Source organism: Phaenicophaeus curvirostris, chromosome Z, assembly GCF_032191515.1.
Source record: "Phaenicophaeus curvirostris isolate KB17595 chromosome Z, BPBGC_Pcur_1.0, whole genome shotgun sequence".
Taxonomy (NCBI): domain Eukaryota; kingdom Metazoa; phylum Chordata; class Aves; order Cuculiformes; family Cuculidae; genus Phaenicophaeus; species Phaenicophaeus curvirostris.
The window spans coordinates 46,167,193-46,193,578 of record NC_091431.1 but is presented as its reverse complement, the minus strand read 5'-3'; the positions used below and the strand labels follow the sequence as shown (position 1 = coordinate 46,193,578).

General features: G+C 38.0%; 1 protein-coding gene and 1 pseudogene across 2 annotated transcripts in view; both read left to right on the top strand.

Moving 5' to 3' along the window:
- Positions 1-21,766, top strand: part of MLANA (melan-A) — a 93,626-nt gene extending 71,860 nt beyond the window's left edge. The window contains exons 1-5 of one of the 2 annotated variants that reach the window (XM_069881259.1): positions 13,249-13,380; positions 14,217-14,315; positions 16,878-16,974; positions 19,874-19,975; positions 20,599-21,521. In XM_069881259.1, the coding sequence (XP_069737360.1) occupies positions 14,242-14,315; positions 16,878-16,974; positions 19,874-19,975; positions 20,599-20,667 (342 nt within the window). In that variant the 5' untranslated portion in view covers positions 13,249-13,380; positions 14,217-14,241 and the 3' untranslated portion in view covers positions 20,668-21,521. Of the gene's footprint in view, positions 1-13,248; positions 13,381-14,216; positions 14,316-16,877; positions 16,975-19,873; positions 19,976-20,598 lie in introns of those variants that run through there. The other variant, XM_069881258.1, reaches the window with a different exon arrangement.
- On the top strand, positions 334-8,068 carry LOC138733744 (monocarboxylate transporter 13-like; annotated as a pseudogene).
- Positions 21,767-26,386: the final 4,620 nt, after the last annotated feature.

Here is a 26,386-nt window from a genome sequence, read left to right as displayed (position 1 = left end):
AGTGGTTGGAATAAGATTCTTGAAGTTACTAGAATAAGTAGAATTCTGAGCCTGTCTTTGGAAGTCTTAGGTCTGTGTCGTCTCTTTTCCCATCATCTTCTTTCCTTTTTCCACGTTTGCATGCTTATTTTTTATGCCATTTTTATCTGAATACTTCTCCTTTCTTCAATTTTTTACTTTCTTTGTTTGTTCTTTTTATTTTTTATTTTTTTATTTTTATTTACTTCTTTAACACTAGACCTTCTACTGATTTGCAGATCTATTAAAAATCCTCATCACCATCTGTACCATCCCAGCAAAAAAAGCTGAGAAGAGACCTGAGACTCGGAAAAGATGCAGGCCAAAAGCAGCGATCCACCAGATAGTGGCTATGGATGGGTTGTGGTGGTGTCAGCCTTCATGGTGATGGGCCTCACTGCTGCTGTCCTCAAGAGTTTTGGTTTATTCTTTGTTGAAATCCAACAGCGCTTTGATGAACTTGTAAGCACCACTTCCTGGATCACATCAATTACTTTTGCTATCTTCCATTTAGGAGGTAAGTAGAAGTACTCCTCTAGCACTTTATTTCAATGTCTTTACTGCTCGAGAAATTTTGGAGAGCTTCCTTAAAAAACACCACAAAATGAAAACACTTAAGGACAATACTTACTTCTTATGTCTTTACAGGAAATTGGCATTTGCTCCCTGTCATAAAATCTATCCATGCCTCAGACATGGGACGGGTTCATAAGGACTGTATATACACAGAGGAACCTGGTTGCCTTAAACAAGTTAACAACATGATTCAGTTTTCCTAGAAGCTTTGAATCAAACTCCTTGGAGACAATCCTAAATACTGCAGAGCTTTTTGGATCAAACTCTTAAACCAGTTTGTGGTCTCACACTGACTGGCACTTTTTCAAAGTGCTTTAAGACATGAGAGCTGTGATCCTGCCTAGGCATCTGCTACCAAAATGGTGACCCTCAGTCCTGATTTCCCCCCACTTTTTTCTGTCTTCACCAAGATCTACCTTCCTTCCATATATTGCCAGCTTGGGTTCTCCTTTCCCCCCACCTTAGAATGATTCCAAGTCATTGATCTAATAGAAACTCAGTGAGTTAAAAATCAAAAACAGTTCAGTTCGCTCATAAAGACCATTGGGAAGACAAGAACATGCAAACAGAGAATATGGGAAGAGAGAGTGAACTATCCCAGCTATGGAATCAGGTCAGATATAACACCTCATCAAATGAAGGAGGAAAACAAAATCAAACGTATTGCATTTAACTCTTATCTTAGTTGTTTACAGAATCCTTTGTGTCCTTGTAAACTGGATGGTCCATCACTGTTGTGTTAAGGATTCAAAAAATATGCAGGCAGGAACTGTACAAAATTTGTCAAGTCCACTCTAAATATTCTCATATAGACATATAATTGCTATAGGTAAATATCCTTACGTAATAAATGTTATCACAATTTTGTTTGCGAAGATGCTTAATTGCATGGATAGTATATAATTATATGCATCCTACTCAGCCCACAGCTATTAATATTATTGCACGTAATTACAGTACTTCCAAAGATCATGAGCAGCTGATCTTTCTTTGAAAAAATATATCCAGAACAAAACAGTAATTTAAAGTTAAAGTAAAAAGATAAAGCAAGTCATGGGCTGAAAAGATTTTATCAGTTCCCTCAACTGCTACCCTTGATGCTTGAATTGCAGAATCAGAGCTTGTTTCATTCTGGCAGAAACAATTAATTGAAAAATCAATGAAAAACCTGCTTTTCCACCTACTTAATTGATTATGGAAATGAACAAATGGGAATGTATCAATTTGGTTTATAAACCAAACTTGTAACTGACCTGTTGTGACAGTATTTTGTCATTCAGGCATATAATATTAATAAGAAAAAAGGCAATACAGGAGGATAAAAGAACTCAAAGTCCTGTGTTAGTTGTTTGTTCTGTTTATTTTTTCCATGTATGTTTACATTATATAGGAATGTATCAAGGATAGAGCATATTAAATAATAATATCAAGTATAAACCAGTAAAACTGTATTTGCCTAGACGGGTGTGAAGCTGACCTACTTCTAAGAAAGCAGCTATAATTTTCAACAGAAATTGTTTTTCATCCTTTGCAATCCTGTGATCATAATCATCCTTCAGTGAATGCAGTTTGGTGGCCAAACATTCTGAACCCCTTCTGCGTAGTTATTTATAATTACTTGGGTCACTAGGTAATTTTCCTTACTTTCTCCTGCCTTTGCTTCATTTATAGGGACTTTCTGCTGAAAATCATCTGAGCCTCTAGTTCTCTGAGCATATTTCCTGGCCTGGCTTAGTCTTTCTTAGTATGTTCCTCTGGGAAACGTTCAGTGTCATTTGGCTCAGTAAGAAGGCTGATCAGTAAATTATTCATTTTTCCCATTTGGATCCTTTCAACAGCAGCTCTATGTCTTGTGTGGAAGGAGAGCACATGATTCTACTTTTGGGGTTTGCATCTGCAACAGGCTATTCAATTTACCATGGCGAGGATCCTCCCTATCACACGCATAGGCCTTCTCTTAGCACTGATGTGCATCTCCCACCACCTTTCTCTTTGCATTGTAATTATGATCCCTCTCTATTGTTTGTAAGTTTTCTGTTTCTTACCATTTGTCCTTTCAGACTCAGGATTGTAGCCATCTTCTCCATTTCCAGTTCTATGGCTGGCTTCTTTCTTCCTTCTCCTACTCCATGTTCATTTTGTGCCTATATCTTCTCCTCATTCTCTACCAATAACATTTATTTCTGGCAGTATTTCTGCTACAACTGCACATCTTTCTCTTGTCTTTAAGCACGTACATGATCTCTCTTGTTATCATGAGCCTATTTGTCTCTTCTTCTGTTCATCATGTATATATGATTCTCCAACCATATGTGCTTTATCCTGTCTCATCCTTTCCACTACTTCAGTCCATGACTGAATTTGGTATCATTTTTACGTGTTTATAAAATAATAACTTTTTTGCTGTAAATACTGATGAGACATTTGGGGTTTATGTAATTTCTGCCACTTACGTGCTGCCAGACAATGTAAGTCCTGCAGATTTGGCAGCCATTAATATCTCTCTACCAGGTTTTATTTCACTTTTGCTAGCTACAAATTCTCTTCATTCTTGCCTTACTGAACACAGGTGAATGTACAACAGCCTGCCCCTACAAACTCCTATAAAAACTCCCTTGCTGACTGCCTTCTTTTCATTGCTTCCCCATTTATTTCAGCTTGTCCTTGTTAACCGAATTTAATTTTGCTTTTTTATTACTTGGGATCCCTCTAGTGGCCACAGTTATTTTAAAAAAAAATTCTGTAAGTGAGTTTTGGAACTATGCCCACAAAACAGAGTATCTTTCCACGAGAAATGTGGCCTTGACCCTAACTCTCTCTTGCAAATGGCAAAACAGCCAGGCAGTATAACTGATCCTTAGTTAAGCAAAAATATCCCTAGCATTTTTGGTGCTTCTAGACAGTGACTAGAGACCCGTGCTTTGTTTTTTTGGAATTGCTGGACCAAGTCAGAGCTGTATCTTGTGCAACCTTGCCCTTATGTGTTGAAGAGTTCCTGCAGTCTGATGAGAAAAACTGTATCACTGAAATAAAGAGTCAAGAAATGAACTGCAGATTTCTTAGAATAGTTATTACCACAAAATAAACCTCAGTTTTTTGTCCTTTATAAAATATTTGCTATTCCATAAACAGATGATTTTGCAGAGCTCTAGAAAATAAAGATTATTTTTCTTCAGAAAGCTTTCATGTGGGCCTTATTACTAATACACCCTCAATGTTACAATTTTTCTAGATTATCCTAGAAGTTCTACAGCTGGGGTTTCTATTTCTGTTAAAAGGCTACAGTATTATGTTCTAGCATGTTGCTAGCTATACCCTTACATGAAATTCAGCAGAGCTTTTCTGCAAGGAAGGTACTGAAATGTGCTTTCCCTTTAAAAAAGTCCTCCAATTTTGAATGTTTCAAAATCTGTGCTGCAGGGATCGTTGTTTCCCTATCAGCAAGGACCCGTTGCTAAAATCTTGACTGATCCCCAAGTCCAGCAGAACTTGGGCTGTTTGAGGCTAACACTAAAAGGGTATTTCTCCTCCAAATGCTTTATTTGATTGTTTGGTCCTGTCAATCAGCTTAATGTTCCTAATGCATTTATCTTTCTCCTGTTTTGCTGCAGATCCAGCCCCTGTTGCCAGCTCACTATGTGTACAATACACCCATCGAGCAGTTGTGATCACCAGAGGACTCATGGCTTTTTCAGGAATGGCACTGGGATTTCTTGGACTCAACATGGTCTGGATGTATGCAACGACTGGCTTCCTTCAGAGTACAACTTCATGGATTTATGGATTTATTTCACCAGCAACTCAGAGCTCTTATTTAAGGGTGCTAATGGCAGGAATTTTAAAATCTGGTTTCTCTTTTGATTTTATGAGCAACTAGAATCATCAACCCTCTTTAAAGATCGTTTCCCTCTTGTCCCACTCTGGCATTAAGAATTTGTGGTAGGAACTTGCAGCAAGAAAGAAAGTGAATATTTAGATGCTAGCAATTTTCACCTGTAAATTTTGCACAACCAGAAAATGAAGAGTTGTTTTACTCAAAGCCAACATTTCTGAGTAAAGGTTTTAATAACCTTGAGGATGCAGAAGTAGAAGGATGTAGAGATCCTAAATTTTATGCTTTCTATCAAATACTCTTATTATTGAATACAGGGCCAGGCTGTGGAATTCAGTTGATTCCAATCTTTTGCTCTTCTCCAGGTGAAAACAGGCCAGAAATTTGTCTCCAACAGCTACTAGATTTTCCTGGAACAGGAAACGAAGCTGGCAGGGAATAAAATAAACCATTCCCGGTTCCACGCTGGATGCCTGAGAAAATGTCTGGAATTTGGGCCATTTGGCAGTCCTGGGCTGCCAAATATTTTCTAGGGAGCCATTAGCATCACTGTAAATGAGAGCAGGTTTGAAGCCTGCTCAAAGCAGTCAGGCAAGAAAATGAAGAGCAAGTAGAAGTAGTACACCAGCTTGCTTCACATCCTCCCTGACTTTCTACCCTGAACACAGCTCATCTTAACACAGCAATCTGATCTAGTACCAGACTTAATTGTAACAGCAAGAACACTCTGAGATCTGTGTAGTTTCAATTACATGGCCACATGATTTCTCGACCAGTGGCAAACTTGTCAAACCAACTTTTTTGTTTTTTACCACAGTAAGAATATAAGAAGGTGTACTTCATGATCCTGCTTTCTTTTACTGGAATGTAAAACTTATTCTTACAGAACACAGGTGACAAATATACTCTTGCATGTAGTGCAGTTAAGCCCATTCTTCTGCTAAGAACAAAAATGTTTTTCTCTTGGTGATTTTTTAACTTTGCTGATGTAGGGGCACTGGCTGCTTTAATTTCCACCTTCACAAAATGCCTCAATAGTGTTTAACTGGTGCTATTTCTATTAGTGTTTTTCAGGACTTGGGATTTCCTTTTCATGGACACCAGCCATTAGCATTGTTAACCATTATTTCTCCAAGAAGAGAGCTTTGGACAATGCTGTTGCCAGTGCCGGAGAATGTGCCTTTACATTCACATTTAGGCCATTTTTCCAGTGGTTAATTAGTCAATATGGATGGAGAGGTGCTGTCTTGATCATAGGTGGCATCCAACTCAATATTTGTGTCTGTGGAGTGCTGATGCGACTCCTGGCAAGCAGCTGCCACCTTGAGGCTATCCATTCTGAAACTGAGACACCACCTGGAAACAGTGCATCTAGGATAAACAGAGAAGGTAAGTTTCCCATCACAAACAAAACCTTCAACTGGACGCTGGTGAAGTGACGAGTGTTTGTTCTTTATGTTATTTTTTGCATATTAGCTGCTATGAGTTTTTTTGTTCCTCCCTTATTTTTAGTTCCACTTAGCTACAGACTGGGAATAAACAAACGATGGACTGAATCCCTCCTATCCATTTTGGCTATGGTGGACTTCACAGGCAGACTGCTATGTGGCTGGTATGCCAATCTCCACATTACAAAAACTGTTCATTTGCTGACAATGACAATTACACTGATCAGCACTTCCTTGATGCTGCTGCCGCTGGCTAACAGCTACCTGTCCTTGGCAATATTCACTGGCTTCTATGGATTCTTCTTTGGCACAACAGTCGCCGTTCACATTATAGTGCTAGCAGATGTTGTAGGCATGCCAGATTTTGACAGTGCTCTAGGGCTTTTCATGCTCACTCGAAGCACTGGAGGTTTTGTTGGGCCTCCTCTTGCTAGTAAGTTAAGATGATACTCTGCCAAATGTAGTTTACAAGAAGACAGAGGAATGGGAACCCAAATAGAAAAAATAGGAAGCTGGAGCCAAATTTCCCCTTTTTAGCTCAGGTGTATCTGGACCAAGGAGCATTTAAAAACAAAGAGTAGTTTTAATTTCTCTCCAAAATAACTTGTTCCCCCTCTTCTCTGTGGTTTTAGAAATACTTGTTCAACATGAAAGTAGGGAAGAATGGCAGGGTTCACATGGTGGTGTCCATGCTTCCTGAACCCCACAGATTCCCATATGATGGACTCCCATTGCCTTTTCTTGAAAATGTACCTTTGAGACAAGCAGCAGATCCTTACTTTCAGAGAAGAAAATGAAATTTGAGACTAGTTATGCTGCATAAATTCTAGTACTGTCAGGAGGGTTTCTATAGAAGGTCAAATTGAGCAGCTTGAAGCATTTGGAGGCTACACGAACCTTCAGAAAATATTCACAGAGATGCCTGCTATTTTCAGACAGCATGTGAGCTAACCAATATAATAAATGGTGAAGGCAGCACATAAAACAGTGAGAACAGAGAGCAGACAATGAGACAGCACATGGTTTTATAGGCTGGCAATGAGACAAAGTCATCCTGGAAAAATGCAAGACAAACAAGCTGCAAACCGTAGGGACTTTACAAAGTGATGTGGCAAAAAAAAAAAAATAGCAATGTGACTTGTAAAATGAGGATCTCAGTCCACATCTGAAGACCACTGCAAATGCACTATAGTGACCTTTCTGGTAATAACACCATTAACAGGGTGCAAATGGGTCAGAATGACTACTGGAGCATTTTAATTCATTCTTGAAAATGTAGGAACCAGGAAGATTCATAGAGAATTTGAGACAGAACAGTAGCATCAAAAGCTTATTGGGAAGATCTGAGTGAAATACAAAGATAACAAGACACATACACAGTGGCTGTTCACTAGTACTGGTTCCCTGGGAATCAGTGCGACCCCTCTGTGAGTACTTCGTAAGCTAACAATAGGGTATGGAAGAGGAAGGAACCGTAAGTGATTCTTGAGCTGTCCTCTCCTATGTTAAGAGTAAATTGAAGGGATTTGGATTCAAAGTTCCTTTGCTAGCAAGACTGATGTTAGATTGGAAAAAGGTCTATGGATTACTCTAAATATGGAGTAATTTCTTCACAATGAAGGTATTGAGGCCCTGGCACAGGCTGCCCAGGGAAGCTGTGGCTGCCCCATCCCTGGAGGTGTTCAAGGGCAGGCTGGATGGGGCCTTGGGCAGCCTTGTCTGGCGGGATGTCCCTGCCCATTGCAGGGGGGTTGGAACTGCATGATCTTTAAGGTCTTTTTCAACCCACACTATTTTGTGATTCTATGATTCTATGGACAAACTTTCCAATGCAGTCATGATGTAGAAATCTGCAAGACAGGTATGTAGCCAGCATAATACCTTTGTGAGAGGATAGTCACACTGCTGAGCCAATTTATATTAGCCTGTCTCCTATCAATCACACTGCTGTTATTTGTTTCTCTCCAGGTCTGATATTGGACGTGGCTGGAGATTACGGAGCAGGTTCTACATGGCAGGAGCCACTCTAGTACTATCAGCTGGATTTTTAATTACTTTAGATCAACTCCAACAAAGAAAAGAAGGAGGAAGCCAGACTAATACTAAACCAGAAAAGTCAACATTACTGTACCCTTCCTTCCATTTCCTGAAACTTCAAAACAGAAGGTGTCAAGAAGATGGCATAGTGTTGTGACTATATTGGGCATCATGCAGTATTTCAGGACATATGGAAGAGTTTCATTTGCTCCAAACTCAGTATTGGTGGGATTTATAAAATGACAGAAGTTTTGGATAGGAAACTTTCAAACTGAGGAAGGAAATAATTATTTTACAAGCAAATCACACCACAAACCATTATCATACTGGTTTGATGTTGAAGTTGCATTTTGACTATGTATGCCTTCAATACAGTCCCACACGACCACATTAAGCAAACTAGGGAAAATAGTCTAAACTAACTTACCACGAAGCATGGATGTAGCAGGTAGAGACTGTCACCTCACATACAGGCTGCAGCTATCACAATCTAGTAGGAAGAGGCATATCCACACAGACGTTTAGCTTGGGGAAGTAGTGTTTAGTATGTTCAGTTATCGAGTTGGATGTGAAAGCAAGAGTACATGAATATAATTTTGAGCGAAAGGGTTGCATGTGCTCTACAGAGCAGGGCTGGAATCTGATAAATAAGTAAACCTGACAAATGAGGAAAGTAACATGAATAATAGAGTTCAGTAGAGAGAATCACAGTCCTAAATATCAGAAGTAAAAAGCAAAATACACACATACAGAGTAGAGAACAATTGCTGAATTACAGAGGAAGACCTACAGCTACAGCACTTCAAACTGACTAAGAATCTGAAATGCAACCCTATATTAAAAAAAAGTAGATGTCTTTCTATGCTGTTATAGGATAGAGGAGATAATGATTAACTGGAAGAGGTATATATGTTGCAAAGAATTAAGCAGAACAAAAATGAGAAATGTTAAAAAAACACAGCCTAAAGAAAAAGAAATTTTTTTTTCTGGTTTAGAAGACAAAATGTACAGATCATGAGAATGGCCCTCAAATCCATACGTTGGGATAAAAAAGACACAATAAATTCCTTTCCTTCTTAAGGCATGTAATAATTGATGTAATTTACAGAAACACAAAGTTCTGTAGTAGGTTAAAAAACTTCATTGTAGCCTCTTAAGCATAGAAACAGTCTATAGGAAGAATATGAAAACTCAGAGATAACAGAGAATAGATAAGACACGAAAAAGAATCCAAATATATTCAGTTGTGTTACACAAGAGTGGGATGGACTAGATGACTTCCTGAAGTCCTATTTAGTTCCATGTTTCAACTATTCTGAGTCTCTTTGAGTGAATGTTTTATTTATAAAAATAAAAAAGTCTGTGTCCGAATATTTTTTTTGGGGGGGGGTGGGTGTCATTTTATTTTATCAGGGTGAAGAGAAAGGGTAAAAGAAGAGAGGAAGGGCTGGATCACATTTAAAAACAAATAGTAAGAGGAAAAAAATATAGCACTTAAAAGCTTTCAGACTACGATCTTCAGAAATTTTTGTCATTGAAACACTTCATCTGCAAAGCCAAGTTTCACATTACTCACTGACCTAAAATGATTATTTCTTGTCTTACAAGAATAACAATTACTTCAAATATTTAATCTAACTTACAGGACTTGATTGGAGAACACAGATTAGAAGGGACATAACTGGGTAGGCGAAGACTTGTAGGAAGGCCCTGAAATTTCTGACATTTTTTCAATCTTATCCAGAAAGTGTTATTCTTCAGTATTCTGCAGTGTTCCAATATTTAAAATAACTCTTCGTTTTATGAAATGAAAGGAAGGGGAATTGGTGGGCAGAAGGGGAAGAATGGACAGATGTTTAGTAGATGTAGTTTCCACCACTGACTTTTTGTTGAAATTCTATATTTTATTTACATGCCTTGTCACTAGTTTCTGTATTTTTATATGTCCTGACATGGGCAGTAAAGAAGACAAGTGACACCTCTGGCTGTATGAACAGGAGCAAGAACAGTAGATTGAGGGAGGTGATTATTTCCTTCTGTGCCACAGTTGTGCTTCCATTTTGGGGCACCATGTACAGGAAAGAAATTGATAAACATGACTGAGTGCAGCAGAGAGACACTACTAGTCTATGGAACTGGTTGTTCATCCTGAATTTCATGGAGAAAACCCCATAAACCCAGGCAATCTCCTGGGGTCAGAACCTCCAGTCAATCACAGACAAAGTCACAGCATATAAAAACACTGGCAGAAAACTAGCCAGTCTTTCTTCTTTCAAAAAACAGAGTGTGGGAATGCAGGCACTACTACATTTGTGGCATCCCCTTGGCACACATACTACAGGATTAAAACTACCAATCCTTTTCTACTATACGTTGCTCAGAGACAGAGCAGAGTGAGATGTGTCTAACATTAAGGACCACAGTTTTACTTGGAAATTACTTAAGGAGAAACTTGGTTTCATGAACTAGGCTTTCAGGATGACAACACATTAATGGTGTCTGCGCAAGGCAGTCTACAGGGCAACATGTTGCTTCCTGGAAGTGCCTGCAGTGGAGGTAGCAATGGTCTGAGGAGCAGTTTCTTTTCAAAAATATCCAAATCAGCCCTGTAGTGGAACTGTTCATCTCTAGAAGCAAGATAAGACCTACTCCAAACCATTAAGAGATGAAGATTGTCAACACCAACTGAAAGGGTATAATCTCCTTATTCACCCTTACTGTACTGTGCTACTGTTAATGTAAATTTAGCACTGAAATACTTGAGAGATTCTACTGAAATTCCTGTAAAACTCAAAACTAAGGTCTTTACTAAATTAGGTGCCAAGGTACTGATGTTTCTTTGCTCTGTCTGCTGTAGGAAGCCTCAAATGCCAAAGAAAAACAGATTATTAATTAAAAGAAATAAACAAATGAATAAAAATTCCAGGATCGTGTCCTAGAGAGATGGAATCACACTGTCAACAGCACAAACCCAATTGCTATTCTTTCTAAAATGTCAAGCATTTTTTTTCAGTTACACTAGAAGCATTCATTTCATATCTATCATCAAGATTCATCAGTGTCCTAGGCTTGCCACTGGTTGCTGGGTATCACAAAAGGCCTGAGTTCTTTGGAGTTTCTCCCAAGTACTTCTCTTTCATTCTATTTTCCTCCTGAATTGTTATCTTTAAAAAGATAACACCTGTGGGATGTATATATCAATTGTGATTACTTTTCACTAATGGAGCTAGAAGCACCACCTCAGAGAAATAAGATTTTGTAAAAAAACCTGAGATCACAACCAGGACATGGTGTTTCACCTTCTCATCTATCCAACTGCTCAACAGCAGCATTGTGCATTTACATACCAGATTGCACCATGGATCCGTGACAAAGCTGTTATTTCTTTCCATTCCTTGTAATCCTATTGTAGAGAATAATTCAGAATACAAAACATTCAAGCAGTTGACATTTCCCCCCCTACATTGCTTGAGGCAAGGAAGGGGCATGGACTGGTTTTGCTATCACATGGATTTTGTGTGTCACACTTTTGGTCTTGTTGAGAACAAACAGTACCCTTCAGTTATCTTCCTCTCACAGAAGAAAAACTTTTCTTCAGGAAAACACATGATTTGACAGTGAGCTCTGTGACATTTTCAGAGTACTGTGCAAGGGCTGGCATGTTGCTTGGGAACTTGATAAACTGTGATAGCATGCATTTAACTGTCTTACGTACATATATGGGTATCTACAGAAATTTTCCCTACATCTCTTTCACCTTTGAAACTCCCCTTGAGTTCATCTGGTATAATACAAGAAAAATACCGAACCATTTGTCCAAGTAAGCAAGTTTATGCTCTTCACTAATGTTCACTCTGCTTTCTCCCTTTATTTTTCCCAAAAAAATATGTTGTTTTAAACTTCAATGGGTCTAGAAAAAACAATTAGAGCATTCTGGTGTTAATCACAGAAAGGCTGGAAGGGACATCTAGGGCCACCTAGAGCTGGTTGCCCAGGACTGTGTTGAGACAGCTTTTGAATATCTCTAAGGATGGAGATTCCACAAATGCTTTGGACAACCTGTACTAAGACTCAGTCTCCATCACAGTAAAAAAGTATTCCCTGACATTCAGCTGGAGCCTCCTACATTTCAGTCTGTGCCTATTAGAATCACAGAATCATAGAATAACCAGGTTGGAAGAGACCCACCAGACCATCGAGTCCAACCATTCCTATCAAACACTAAACCATGTTCCTCAGCACCTTGTCCACCCATCCCTTAAACACCTCCAGGGAAGGTGACTCAACCACTTCCCTGGGCAGCCTCTGCCAGTGCCCAATAACCCTTTCTGTGAAAAATTTTTTCCTAATGTTGCCTAATAATTTCCTAATATTGCCTCTTGTCCTCTCACTGGGCACCATGATGGAAAAATATCAAAAGAAAGAGTAAGTTTTTACCATAGTTAGGCAAAACACAGAAGCATAAAAATGGTCTGGCTCTTCTCAGCCCTGCACTAACTAAGAACACTGATGTTAAGACTTTTCGTATGATTTCCTGAGGAAATGGATGTTGATCTCTCATGCTATCTGTTCTTTCCTATTCACTTCTGAGTCTGTCAGACATTTTCAACTACATATTAAAGAACTGAGTTCATAGCTTCAAAGTGTCAAAGTTTTAAGTCTGAATCTTTCAAACCCTGAACAGTGGTAGGATAAAGTGGCTCAAATTAATGATTCACTGGGTAAAATGAAAAGCAGAACATGGTTCTTACATCTTTTTTTTTTCTTCTGGATTAATCACAGATTGCCATTTCTTGCCTGGTGTTGAAATTACTGCAGCATGAGCACAGGCAATTCACACAAATCCATAGAAAACCAGACTTCAATAGTTCTGTATCCCATGGGGTAGACCCTCTTTGTGTTGCAGCATTTGCTCACTGGTACAGAATTAAACTATACTTCCCCTAGTCTAAGGCAATTTTGTCATGGTATAACAGCATCCATCTAGGAGCTTTGCTTCAACTATACAATCAATTTCAATTGACTATGGTGCAGTAAGTGTGCATAAACAAAGGCATAGTTAAAGAAATGCAAACCCCCTGTTTACACTAGCCCTCTGTTACAAAATAATCAGCCCTAAAGCAAAACATGTTTGAATTCAGAAGCAGTCTGCTCACTCTAGGAGCTTGTATTGATTAGGCAGGTAAAATAGTGTTGTGACATTTCTCAAAGGTTATGTAATAAAAGAAGGAATAACGGATTTTTCGAGGTGCTTACTAGGAGAGAAGGGTGCAGGCCGTAAGAATAAAAGGAAAAGTTGTCTCATTGCCTCTTTCATGCTAATTAATGCATTCAGAAGCTGTAGTGAAAGGAATTTAAACTCGTGATAGTCATAAGAGAGCAGATCAAAGAAGAAAGAACAGACTAAGTCAAGGAAAAGAAAGTTGTACATGCCTTTTGGTCAACAGACCGAATACAGGTTCGAAGGAGGTAAGAAAGATTTATATATTTTTATTCTACTCAAGATTTTCTGTTTTGCTTCAAAAACATGTGTCAGGAGAGACTTGGTTGTCTTTAAGTGGGGTTTGAAAATGCTTTGTTTCCTTGGCTAGGACCGTGTTCAGTAAAGTCACTGGGTTTTACACTTTATTTGAGTAAAGCAGGCAAATTAGTGGGATATTATAAAGTATGATCTGGTTTTGTGCTGTTTAAACGACAGAAACATGATTACTTGTGGATTTAACTACATTTGATCAATTATATTTTTAATACTTCATACTGTTTTTAATGGGGTCATTATTCCGTTAAGATTGGAAATTAAGATTATAATATAAATTCCCTGCACATCTAAGTCTAGATTGTCAGCAGATATAAATTAGTAGAGCCATCTGAAAAGCAACAGGTCTCTGAGCGTTTATGCTGATTGAAAACCTGGCCCTTGAGCATGTACAGGAAATGACAGAAATAAAGAAACAACTACTTGCATGGACAATATTACTTTTTGTTCTTCTGAGTAGTTTTTCTTGTCCAGGTAAATTGCCTTTCTTCCTATATCCCTGAGATATTTTTCTTCAGAAGTTTGCCATCACTTAGCACCTAGAGATCATCTCAAATTCACTGTTAAACTCGAGTGCAAATACCTTGATGACAGTGAAGATGTTTTTGGGGGTTGTCTTAAATGAGGACTGTTGCATTTGTATTTGGACCTACATGATTCTGAAGATATCTACTAAAGTACTCCTGTTAAAACAATAAAAAAATTAATACTATGCTTTAAAGATAACAAATTATTTTTTCCACTGAGGGACTACATTCCTATACCACAGGTTTGAGCAGGACCAAGCTCACAAAATGCCTAGAAGAAACCACCATCCAGATGGCAACTTTTTCAGAGGGAAAGGACGTGGCTATCTTGCAGCAGAAGAGTAAGCATAAAGCAAAACCTATGTTAATATGTAAGCTGGTGAAAAAAAAATTACATTGAAAGAAACGTTCATAATAGTATCAGAAAATATTTCACTGTTGCATATAGGTAGAGTGCATTTTGGCTTTTCTGCAGCTGTCTCTAGTGTTAGGTCATTGCAGAATCACAAAGAGTCCTCAACAGTTAAGAAAAATCAGAATTGTTGGTTAGAGTTTGATCATATGTTCACAAGTCATTAACCTCTACAAAAAATTACCAGGTTTATTGAGGCTTGTTTAGAATCTACTTTTGAGGCTGAACACTAAGTTTTATTTCCAAATTCACATACTTCTCTCCAGAACGTCAAAGGGACATTGTCTCACCCTAAAGAAGAGTGCAAAATACCATCAAAAAGCCGACGGAGACATCAATGCCATTCAAATGTGACTTTAAGTAAATTGTTTCTGTCTGAGTCTCCACTTAAGCAGAACTAATTCAAGTTAGTACTTAGTCTTGGCTTAGAATAAAATACATTGTGTCTTGGACTGCTAGAGATACTATCCCACTGGTGATGTGTTATTACTTTAGGCAAATACTTCCAGTGTGCTTGTGATATCTTTATGTGGAATATGCTTCTGGTACTGGTTTACTGTCCCCCGAACTTGGTGACTTGTCCGTCATCTCATGTGTGTCCACCCCTATACCACAAGATATTTTCTTCTCCATGTTCCTTCCTGGGCAGAAAATAAGCGAAGAGGAAAGAGCTGTCGTAGTCCTTCCACAGCAGTTCAGTTCTCCAAGAGAGAAGGCTGGCTAGTCTCAGTCCTTGAAACTAAGTACAATCGCCCCTAACTGCTGTAAATTCCAGTGGCTGCAATTGCAAGCAGGTTTTCTAGGTACTCAAGGGAAAATTGACTTTCTCGTTCCGGTATCAAAAGGAGCATCAAGATGTAAGCACAGTTTACTAATACCACAGCTGCAACTTCAACTGGAATTGCAAGAAACTGCATACACACTTTTCATAACTAGCTTCTGGATAGGCAGGAAAGGACTTAGGTGGCAAATTCACAGTGGAAATCATATCTCCAGAAATAACACACCCTCTGTGGGGGACACAGGCTAATGGACGGCTAAAACCACAGAGTACTTGAAAAGCAGAAAGCAGTCTCAAAATGCACAAAAGGCAATAGTTGCTTGGAGAACAGGTCTCCACAAGCTTTAACAGTGCTGGACAGATATGAAACCACTAGAGCCACCTTGTAACTTTGAGGATCAGCTGCAATGCAGGTGCACCTGAGACCAAACGAATGCTGTGAGCTGTGTTCTTGGGTTAAACAGATCTCCAGCCCGCACATAGCCTTGAAGGGCAGGAGCAACTTGCAAGATTCAGGTACTTGTGAAAAATAAAAGTCCTTTGGCTCCAAGGGGCTTCATGCTTCAAAGAGCACACAGGCAGTTCAGACAAAAAGACTGCCTGTTCTGCCACACACATCTGCTCACATCTTCTTTTAGACCTCTTAGGTCACAAGGAAACACTGTCATGAGACTCTGAGTCAGTGAAAATGATAGCAAATATAAAAGATCTCCAATTAAAGTCACATACCCTGCTCCTCAGTTTCAATGGAAAAGCTTGATGGTAATTACTGCAGAGCAACCAGATATAAAATATATAAAAGTATGTTAGAATGGGTCTATCCTGACTCATGTGGTCACTTTTTTTCCTGTCCTCTTTTCCATTTAAGCATTTTGGAGATTCTTCTGTTCCTGAACAGGCAAAGAACAAAAAAAAAACAACCCAAAACAATAACAGGGAATGTATTCTCTATGTCTTAACAGGGAAGATATCGGCACAGCAGGAAGGGGTTTTGTGACTTGGAAAACTTGCAATTAATTTGTCAGCTTGTTTTCTGACAGCTAGTGGAACTGTGCTACTTCTCCCCAGTCCCCCGTAAGCAATGGCAAGAATGATCACAGCAGTTTATAGTGCCTGTGTTCCCTAAAAGGACCCAGTAACACCAATACTGTGCCTAATGTGTCATGAAACAAGAACTAAATAATTGTAGAGCTCTTAATCAATAATTCTCACTCACATTTTGAAGTTGTGTGGTGTTCCATGTATACAAAAAAAATCCTCCTGTCACCAGCAGTTATTGCAACATGATGCAATTAGGATACATTTCTCAATACTTTTGCCTAGAGAAATTTAACAAATAAACATGGGCTGTGCCTCTGCAGGTGTGGCATTTAATTTATTTCCAATTCTTTTCCAATATTGCAATGCTGTTTGCTGGATTTACAGACAGACTTTTTTAGAAGCAGTAGTCGCTTGTGGATCGTTATCTTTGAAGCAATATATTCCAGATTTTTAAAATGCTAAAGAACTTGGCAGAAAGTTTAGCTAACTGCTTAGTCTACAGAGACAGGGTGAAGTTTTTGATACTTTGTCTGTTTTCTGATGTAAATTCTGCTCCATGCCTTCCACTGACAGAAAGATACTAATACAAACTTTTGCTCTCATAATTTTTGCTCCCAGAAGAATGCATCTAGTTCTCACGTTAATTATTTTGTTTTGCTTTCCCAACAGAGCTCTGGGTATTGGACTCTTTATTTTGCTGCTGGCAATTTTACTTAGCTTTGGCTGCTGGTATTACAAAAGACGTAGTGGCTATAAAAGCCTGCAGGTAAGCATGGCATCTCAGTTTCTATTATTTTATTTTATATAGATAATATATAACATATAACATATAACATATAACATATAATATATAATATATAATATAATGTATAATATTTAATGTATAATGTATAATGTATAATGTATAATGTATAATATATATAATAATATTCTATTATTATTATTTTGACAACGTGTTATCATTATTTGTGTTACATTAGTGCAGAGAGCATCGAATCTGTAACAGGGCATAATTATCTCAATAAATACACTGATGTAGACACAGGTTAAACCACACAATATGTAACACACTTTGCCCTGAAGAACTTGCAAGTCAGGCAAAGGGGTAAGAGGAACCAGAAACACAGGGAGGTGGAGCGGGTTGCCCAACTCTGCACAACACGTTAATGGAAAAACCAATTTCCAGGAAGCATTGTATTTAATATTTACACAAAACCATTTAAATAAAAGTAACATATTCACTAGTCAGAAGACTTATCCCTAAATGAGGACAGATATGATTAGAGTAAATCTAGAAAGCAGACAGAAAAATAAGTGTTACAAGAAACTAAGGAAATATTACGTTCATGTATAGATGATGCATGATTTATTTGTATAAAAGTTGGTTTGCAGTTTTAAGATGCAAAATGGAGAACAGTTTAAAGTTTGCTTTCTAAACACTGCTGCTAAAAAGTTCATCTTTGTCTTCTCAAAAATATTTTTAGAAATGTACAAGCCTTTTTATAGCATCTGTTGTTGGAAGTCTCAAAGCTTCACCTTGAAGCTTTGCTCTCTCTCCTGTGAAAGGGAGGCCATTTTTAGTCCTTTAAAGTAAAAGATTTGTCCAATTACACATTTTATGATAAATATCTTTTAGGAATTAAAACCCATACCTCTAATCTGGGTCAGCAAATCCATTCCTTTGCTATTTCCAATAACTTTGTCCTGTTATCATTCCAGTGATCTATCCAATACATAATAAAGTGGCAGAATACATGAAACCTTAAGTTTCACAGTGAAATGTTGCAAATATGAAGGTAATACTAAAAAAAAAAAACCTTCAAAAAGCAAACCAGAATTCCTTCATGCCTGCTTTGTAGATCATGGAAAAAAAAGGACAATCTCTTTGTCAATTCCTTAACATTGCAGATTGCTGCTTTCTTGTTTTGAAAACCAGATTTTGTTAGCCTTTTTGTCTCAGGCAGAATTGGTACAGAATGTACACAAAATGAGTTGTGAAAAAATCAGAAAAAAAAGTGGGAGATTAAAGAAAGAAACAGATGGGTTAAAAAGGAGGAACCATTCATGTACATGAGAAAGTGGCAGTTCCTGCAGCAGTCCTGGAGCTAAGAAATGTGATGCTTATTTTTCTAGCAAAGTAATTTGATAATACAGGAGAGAGAGCACGCCTCAGCAGAGACAGCAAAAAGTGATTGATGGGTAGATTACCTCTCTAACCTGCTGGTTTTGTATCTGGCCCTAATCCCAGATTCTGATATAATCTTAAATCATCTAGTAACATCTATAATCATCTTGAGTGTCATCATGTGGCATGTACAGGACAACGAGGTGACCAAGACCCACCCAGTACAGGCTTAGGAAAGGCAAGTTCTGGTTGACTAACCTGATCTACTTCTGTAACAAGGTGACTCACTTAGTGGATGAAAGAAAGGCTGTGGATATTGCCTACCTAAACTTTAGTAAAGCCTTCAACACCACTTCTCAGAGCGTGCTGCTCACTGCTCATGGCTTCGACGTGCATAGTCTTTGCTGGGCAAAAAGCTGTCTGGATGGCTGGGCCCAAAGAGTTGTGAAGGGAAATAAATCCAGTTGGTGGCTGGTCACAACTGCTGTTCCCCTGGGCTCAGTTCTGTTCAATGTCTTTATCAATGATCTGGATGAGGTGATTGAGTGCTCCCTCAGTAAGTTTGCAGATGACACCAAGCTGTGCAGGAGTGTTGATCTGCTTGAGGAAAGGAAGGCTCTACAGAAGGATCTGGACAGGCTGGATCGATAGGCTGAGGCCAACTAAGTGTTGGGTCCTGCAGTTGGGTCCTGCAGTTAGGTCACAACAACTCCATGCAATGCTACAGACTTTGGGGTGAAGAGATAGAAAGCTGCTCACTGGGAAAGAACCTGAGGGTGTTAGTTGACAGCTGGCTGAATATGAGGCAGCAGTGTGCCCAGGTGGCCAAGAAGACCAACAGCATCCTGGGTTGTATCAGGAATAGTGTGGCCAGCAGGTCCAGGGAAGTGATTGCCCTCTGTACTTGGCGCTGGTGAGGCTGCACCTCGAATACTGTGTTGTTTTCTGATCATTACTACAAGAAAGACATGGAGGTGCTAGAGTGCCTCCAAAGAAGAGCAATGAATCTGGTGAAAGGTCTGGAGCATGAATCTTATGAGGAGCAGCTGAGGGAACTGGGGCTGTTCAGTCTGGAGAAAAGGGTGCTGAGAGGAGACCTTAACACTCTTCACAATTATCTGAAAGGAGGTTGTAGTGACGTGGGTGTTGGTCTCTTCTCACAGATAAATAGGACAAGAGGAAATGGACTCAGGTTGTGCCAGGGGAGGTTTAGACTTGATATTAGGAAATATTACGCCACCAAAGAGGTTCTTAAGACTGGAACAGGCTGCCCAGGGAAGTGGTTGTGTTACCATCCCTGAAGGTATTTAAAAGACGCATAGACGTGGTGCTTAGGGACGTGGTTTAGAGGTAGACTTGGCAGTGTGAGGTTTACAGTTGGACTTAATGATCTTAAAGTTCTTTTCCAACCTAAACAATTCTGTGATTCTAATACATAGCAGAAATGTGCTGTCAAATATTAAATGATGCATAATTTGCTCCAACTTCATTTTTACTTCTTCCTTTCACCTTCTTTATATTTCTTTATGATCTGTCATAGAGCAAAGGCTCTCGTGTGGGCACAATACGAACCATGGTAGGTGAGGAACCCACATTGGACAGTAAAATGGCTCTGCAGGAGTACAGAAACTTTAATTTTGTGGTAAGTTTCAACTCAACGTTTCATTTACTTACAACATAGCAAAACATGGTGAGAAAATCTGGGTAAACAGTCACTTGTTGATGATTGCTTTCTTGACGTGTGCTCTTTAGACTGGATCTTCAATGCCTCTACATTAACTTAAAAAGTAGTATTTTGCACAGATTTTACTGTGAAAAGGGTTTTTAAAATCTACTATTAAGAATTCTTTCTAAAAATTCTCTTGTTTCACCTACCTTTATTCTTAAGTTGTATGATCATTATGCAATCTATTAGAATCATGTAACAACTGAAAGCTGAAATGCATTGAATAAACAAACATTTCCCTCATAGATAAAAAAACCCCAAACATAAAACATCTCCCTCATAGATAAAAAGCCCCAAACATAAAACATCTCCCTTATAGATGAAAAACAAATCATAAACCAAACAAAATTAATCTGTTGCGAAACCAAAAATACATTTGTAAAACCTAACCTTAAAAAAGACATAGTGAATGAGCTCAGTTATTTTAAGCTTTAGTACCGTATCTGATAAAAAGCATGTATAGCTTGCTGAATGTTTAATGTCATTTTCTTGTGCCTCAATTGTTTTTCAATCTTTCACATACGTTTTCTTTACCATAGGTACCTGATGCTCCACCTGCTTATGACAAAATTGCTGCAGATCAATTACCACCACCTTATTCACCATAACAAAAAATACTAAACTCTAAACATACTGATTCAATTTCTTCATGCTGCCTCCTAATTCCTGGGCATGCTTAACGTTCCTAAAGCTAAAATAATAAAAAAAAAAAAATCACATGCTTTCCTTAGTAGTTGCTGAAAATTATTCCTGTTTATTTTATAGAACTGGTTCTTGATATGCCTCAATAAATCTGAAATTGCATTTGTTTTAAGCTTTTAGTTTCCTGTATTCAGAATAATACACTATACTCAGCTCTGGGCTTCTTGCATCATTCATAGATCTATCGAGAGTAGGTATATACTGATGAGTATCAATCAGCATAGAAAATGTTGGCACCTTTGTTTTCATCTTCCCTACTTACTCTCCCTTTCTTTAAAAAAGAAATAAATGAACTATTCCCTAGAATGTTAGAAAATGGACAAACCCATTTGACTACACGTCCCATTGCACAAACTAACCATTTTCCCAGACAGACGTTCTACCAGCAGTTCTAAAACCCACAAAAAGCAGCTGGTTTACAACAGGCTTTTATCTCACTTTACTTGTTTATGCACCTGCTATGAAATAATTCCTCACAAAACATGATCCAGGCAACCTAGGAATTTCTGCTTAGAAGTCATATTATTTCATACTGCTCAGTGACTATAATCATCTTTAGTTTCTTTCTGGCAGTCTTGTGAAAAAGCAAAAGAACTTAGTACATCTAGACCTTTATGTATCATCTGCTTCTAACATGACACAACATGAGAAAATGTGCGAAGCCCTCATTCCTTGAAGAACAGAGAAGACAGCAGACTCCAGGATGTTAGTTATTCCCGGCTGGCAGAAAGCTTGCAGTACCACAAAAAGTAAGAATTGTGATACATGTAAATTAGGCTACATGCATTTGGCAGTTATGGTTTATTTAGCGGGTTTTTTTTATGTTTTTTTGCCAGATTATTACTTATGATTATTTGCAGATCACTGAATTTATACACATGGCCTGATACCACACAGCAGGAGGCAGCTAAAACTGCACAACATTTGCTAAAATTAAAAGTAGTTAGAGAGGATAACTACTTTTATAAAACAATTATTATTTAGTATCAGTTCCTTGCCATTAACTATGCAAACAAAACACCTTAAACAAACGAACTAAAATTTATAAGTACAAGGTAGATTTACTTGCCTGAACAGAAACTCCATATATGGCCATAAATAATAAGAAATAATAAGATACATGGTTTTAATGTGTAATAAAAATGTTCATATAGATTAGCAAAATTAGGTACTTGTTGGAAGGTAATAAATATCTTTAATTGCTGTAACAATTTATAATCAATATGTCTATTTTTATAAAATTAATTGATATTTTATTTAGAAATTTAGAGAGGTTCTGTAACGTAAAAAGCTGTCTGACGTGTCATTTCCAGTATATACCTTTAAGGAAAAAAATCTGTGTACTTGCTTAGTGACAGAAAGAAGAATACAGAGAAAAATATGCAAAATGCCAGCATATAGCTGGTAAGCATCAGAGATGTAGAACACAATTTATTGCAGAGCTGATAGGATAAAGCTTGTTGCTAATGATCTTTAGCAACTGCATACTCTGCGATTCTCTGCTCTGTGGCAACATCCTTTCAAACTACTGTGTGGTGTTAGGGTTGAGTGGAGCTGACACGCACATTCATGACTGAGAAAAAAAGTATTTTGTATAATGACTAATTACTGTAAAGAAGTGAATTGCAGTTGCTTAGAGTTTACTTGATCCCACACATTTTTCAGTAGTATCAGCATTAAATACGTTACTAGCCATTTCAAAAGCTGATGAGGAAGTTAACATTGACTAAATAGGAGCATTAATTATTTCCAGAGCTACCTAAGGCCAAATTGGTGGAACTGCTCAGCAGCCAGATCTGGAATTATTGAACTAATTTATAGATACTTAAAGGCTAGATAAGCCCTCTTGCAAGTCTGTCTTTAGTTTTCATAAAGTGCTCCTATTTTTTGTACCTGTGAAAGGAGTATTCTTTCTTTAAAGACACAGTTAGACATTTGCCTTAGATTTTAATTACTGCATGAAGATAAGAGCAAAAAATAGATGTTCTACAATACAATATTATATAAGCAGAAGCTTTGTGTTTCGTGCTGAACATCCTCACACAGACCATTTTTCAAAACTTGCTCTGAGGGTACAGAGGAGATGTTGGCTGCTGATCCATTATAAAACCCCAACAGAGGATAGGTCAGGACTGGAGAATAAGAGACCTGTAATTGCTAAGGGTGCATGCTGCAAGAAAGCTGGCCACAATATGTATTTTCTGTATTATACTCAATCACACAGCTCTTGACTAAAGACAAGCTAAAAACTTCTAGGATGTTGGTCCCCTTAAAAAGAAAGAGAAACGTATAGAAACTTCTCAACTACCACACATGGAGGATGTGGTATAGCATTCTCAGGTTTCCAGGACAGGCTTTCATATTAGACAGTCATATGACCCCATAGTAAGGAACAGTCACCAGAACTTAGATTTAGAATTTCTCTGGTATGTTTATGTACAGGGAGGGTGTAAAAGTCAAAGATCTCCTGCTCCTCTTTTTTGACACCCAGTGCAGTCAGGCTGCAATCAGTTGTTTCCTATTACAACTGTAATTTTCTGCTAACATGATCTTTATGATTTTATTTTCTCCCACCAAATGAGCAAAAGAAGACACTCCTAGGCAATCTGAGTTCTCCCTCAGGGTACTGGTCATAGCTGGAGAATAGAACTGTGCTGGCTGCTGGTCTGCATTAAACTGCTTCCATCAGAGAAGTAGACACACTGTCGTTAGAACTTACCTATACAAAAGGATCTTTGTGACATGTCTATAGCTATGCATGCAACCTCTTCATAGATACAACAAACAACTTGAAAACCAGGGTTTTCATTAATATAATGTGTTTTGATCAGATTGGCGAATTGTAATGGTAGCAGCAGCAGCTGCATTGTCTGTGTTTGGATTCTTGGTATGACCCTACTGGATCATTTTCTTCCTAGTGAGGTTACAAGCCTCAGTGTGGCCTTAAAGGCTTCCAGAATGCTGCTCAGCTATCACAACGACTGCACAAAGGTAAAATGCAGCAGGCCCTTACAACTGCAACCTTCCTGGCATGTTGAATTGTGCAGCATGGGGCCAAGAGCCATAGGGTATATGCTACATAATGCAGAGAGCTATGGTAAAAGAAATTACTGAGGACTATCCGTAGAATGCACTTAGTTTCTTAGAGTCTAGCAGCCCAGTGTAACAGGACTGACATATGCAGCTGGTTGCCAGTATAACCCAGTAATATTCGCCTCAGTAATCTCTGCTGGCTTAATACCTGCTGCAGATGGGGATATAGATAGATAATCTTGTTCTCGATAACTGTATAGTATTAACTATATTGCTCATAATTTTTAAGTTATATAAAACATTGCTAGCCTATTTTGATTTATGTTTATGTGTAATATTGGTAAACTATTCATTACTTTGTTGGTGAATGTCCATGTACTTATGCGACATAAGAGTATATTTTCTTGCCTTTAAAAGCAAACTGACTTTCTCTTCTTGTACAAAGGAAAAGGCTAATGACTTTCACTGTGCTTTGGAGAAGTTTTTTCATTTGTACTTTTCTACTGACTACATATTAAACTATACAGCAACACTGAAAGATTGTTGTGTGTTTATGCCACTTCAATAAACTTATTTCATTGCCCATTAAATCTGCAAGTGCCTGAGAAGTTTCCAGTGTAGTCTTTTGGTCACATACCTGCACTGAATATGACTTCCAGTAACAAAGCTAAGCTAGCGGCAGTATAAAGTTACAAAAGCTACCTACAGCTATTATCTCACATCCCATAAATGCTGACAGCTAAAAAGCAGCCTTTGTGCACTTTTTGGAACTGACTCACTGTATTCTGCATCCTTACACAAATCCTCTGATTTTCACTTTATTTTCTTTCCCCAGAAAATCCTTAGCTCAAAGGCAGCATGATTTTTGATAAGCAGAAAGAACTATTACTTCCTTTGCTGCAAAAATCTAGCTTTGCAAGACATTTTGTCCACACAGGTTCTACTCTTAGGGCAATGCAAAAGACCACATTTTGAGAAAAGAAGAAAAGAAATGTCTATGAAGACCTTAAAGTTTGCTTCATGCCACTAAAGTTTCAAGGAAAATATTTAAAATAGAACATAATCTGTGTCACATTTGCAAGAATGTGACAACTCTTCAACAACTCAAAAATTTTTATGTGGATGCCAATGTGTATAAAATTGTCATGCACCTCATATACAGACTTAAGCTTGTATCCTGCGTGCAAAAATAATGAGTTAAAAAATTGTCATGTTCAAAATAATTACAATAGTTTTTCCTTCTAAATTTTCAGGACAGGTAAACCAGAAGTCAGAGCTGTACAGAGAGAGGAAAGTGCCACACTTGCACTGGTTTCAAGTGATCTGGTTTAAAGATCATGTCTTTACAGCCATGACATTTTGCAAATGGTATAGCCTTACAGGATGAATTGAATTTGTTTTGACACTGCTGTATATTTTGTTTACAATTGATATTTCTATGAAAAAGTTAGCACAAGGCTAAGTAATAGTCATAAACCCACCCCCAAAATCTGAAATAATTATTACAAGACACAAATTGTCATTACACTGCTGAGTAGCTTTGTAGTGCTTTTAGAACATGCACTCTTCTGGTCCCCACATCTCAAGGAATGGTTGGACTTGATGATCTAAGAGGTCTTTTCCAACCTAGTGGCTCTATGATTCTATGAAGAATGTAGTAAAACTGAAAAAGACACACAAAGCAATGACAGCAATTGATTTCTTCCATGTAAGAAATAATTAATAACTGTGTCTATATTCCAGAAAAGAGAAAATCAAAGTGCCAAAGGTCTACATAGGCCACATGGAAAAATTATTATTTGCATCAAAGGAATCTAGTCAGTGCCAAGTTCAGAAACGAACAGGAGATTTATTTACACACTGTGTGAAAAATTCTTTGCCACAGTGGGTACCTTGTGGGTGGTAACAGTTTATGTGTGTGCGAGAAGAATTCAGGAAGGATTGGTCAATCTCATAAAGAAAAATACACTGATGGCTATTAATATATAAAAAAAACCCAAACCACAGCTCTATGAGGAAGACTCTGAGTCACAAATTAGTGGATACCAGAACAGGATTCAGGCCTGTTCAGACTGCTTTTGGACTGCTACTGTTGACTGCTCCAAGAGATATGATGTTACAATAGATGGACCTTCGGTCTGATAAAGAACTACCAGTCTTATTTTGAGTCAGTAAAGACACTGTAGGTGCAGATTGCAGAGGACAGGCTAGACGAATTAAAGCCATAGTGAGTACTTCCCACTGTTCTTCTACAAGAAACAACCTGATCATAACAAACATCTATGAAAATGATTATATAAAAATGATTAATTTACTTCAAAATCAAATTGGGCTACTAAAATCCTGCACTACCACAAAACCAGCTATGAAACAAACTCTGTGATGAGACTATGGACTCTCATCAAATACTAGCTTTCAGTAATTTTCTGAACTACTTGCACGAGACAAAAAATTTCTGTTCGCTTACTTATCATCTGCAGATTTTTTGCTTCACTTTTCACACTGTACTCTGCTATGTCACACAGTGGAATCAGAACGGGTTTGAATGTCTCAACAGTAACTCGTTTTGTTTGAACAGGTGCTTCTATCACT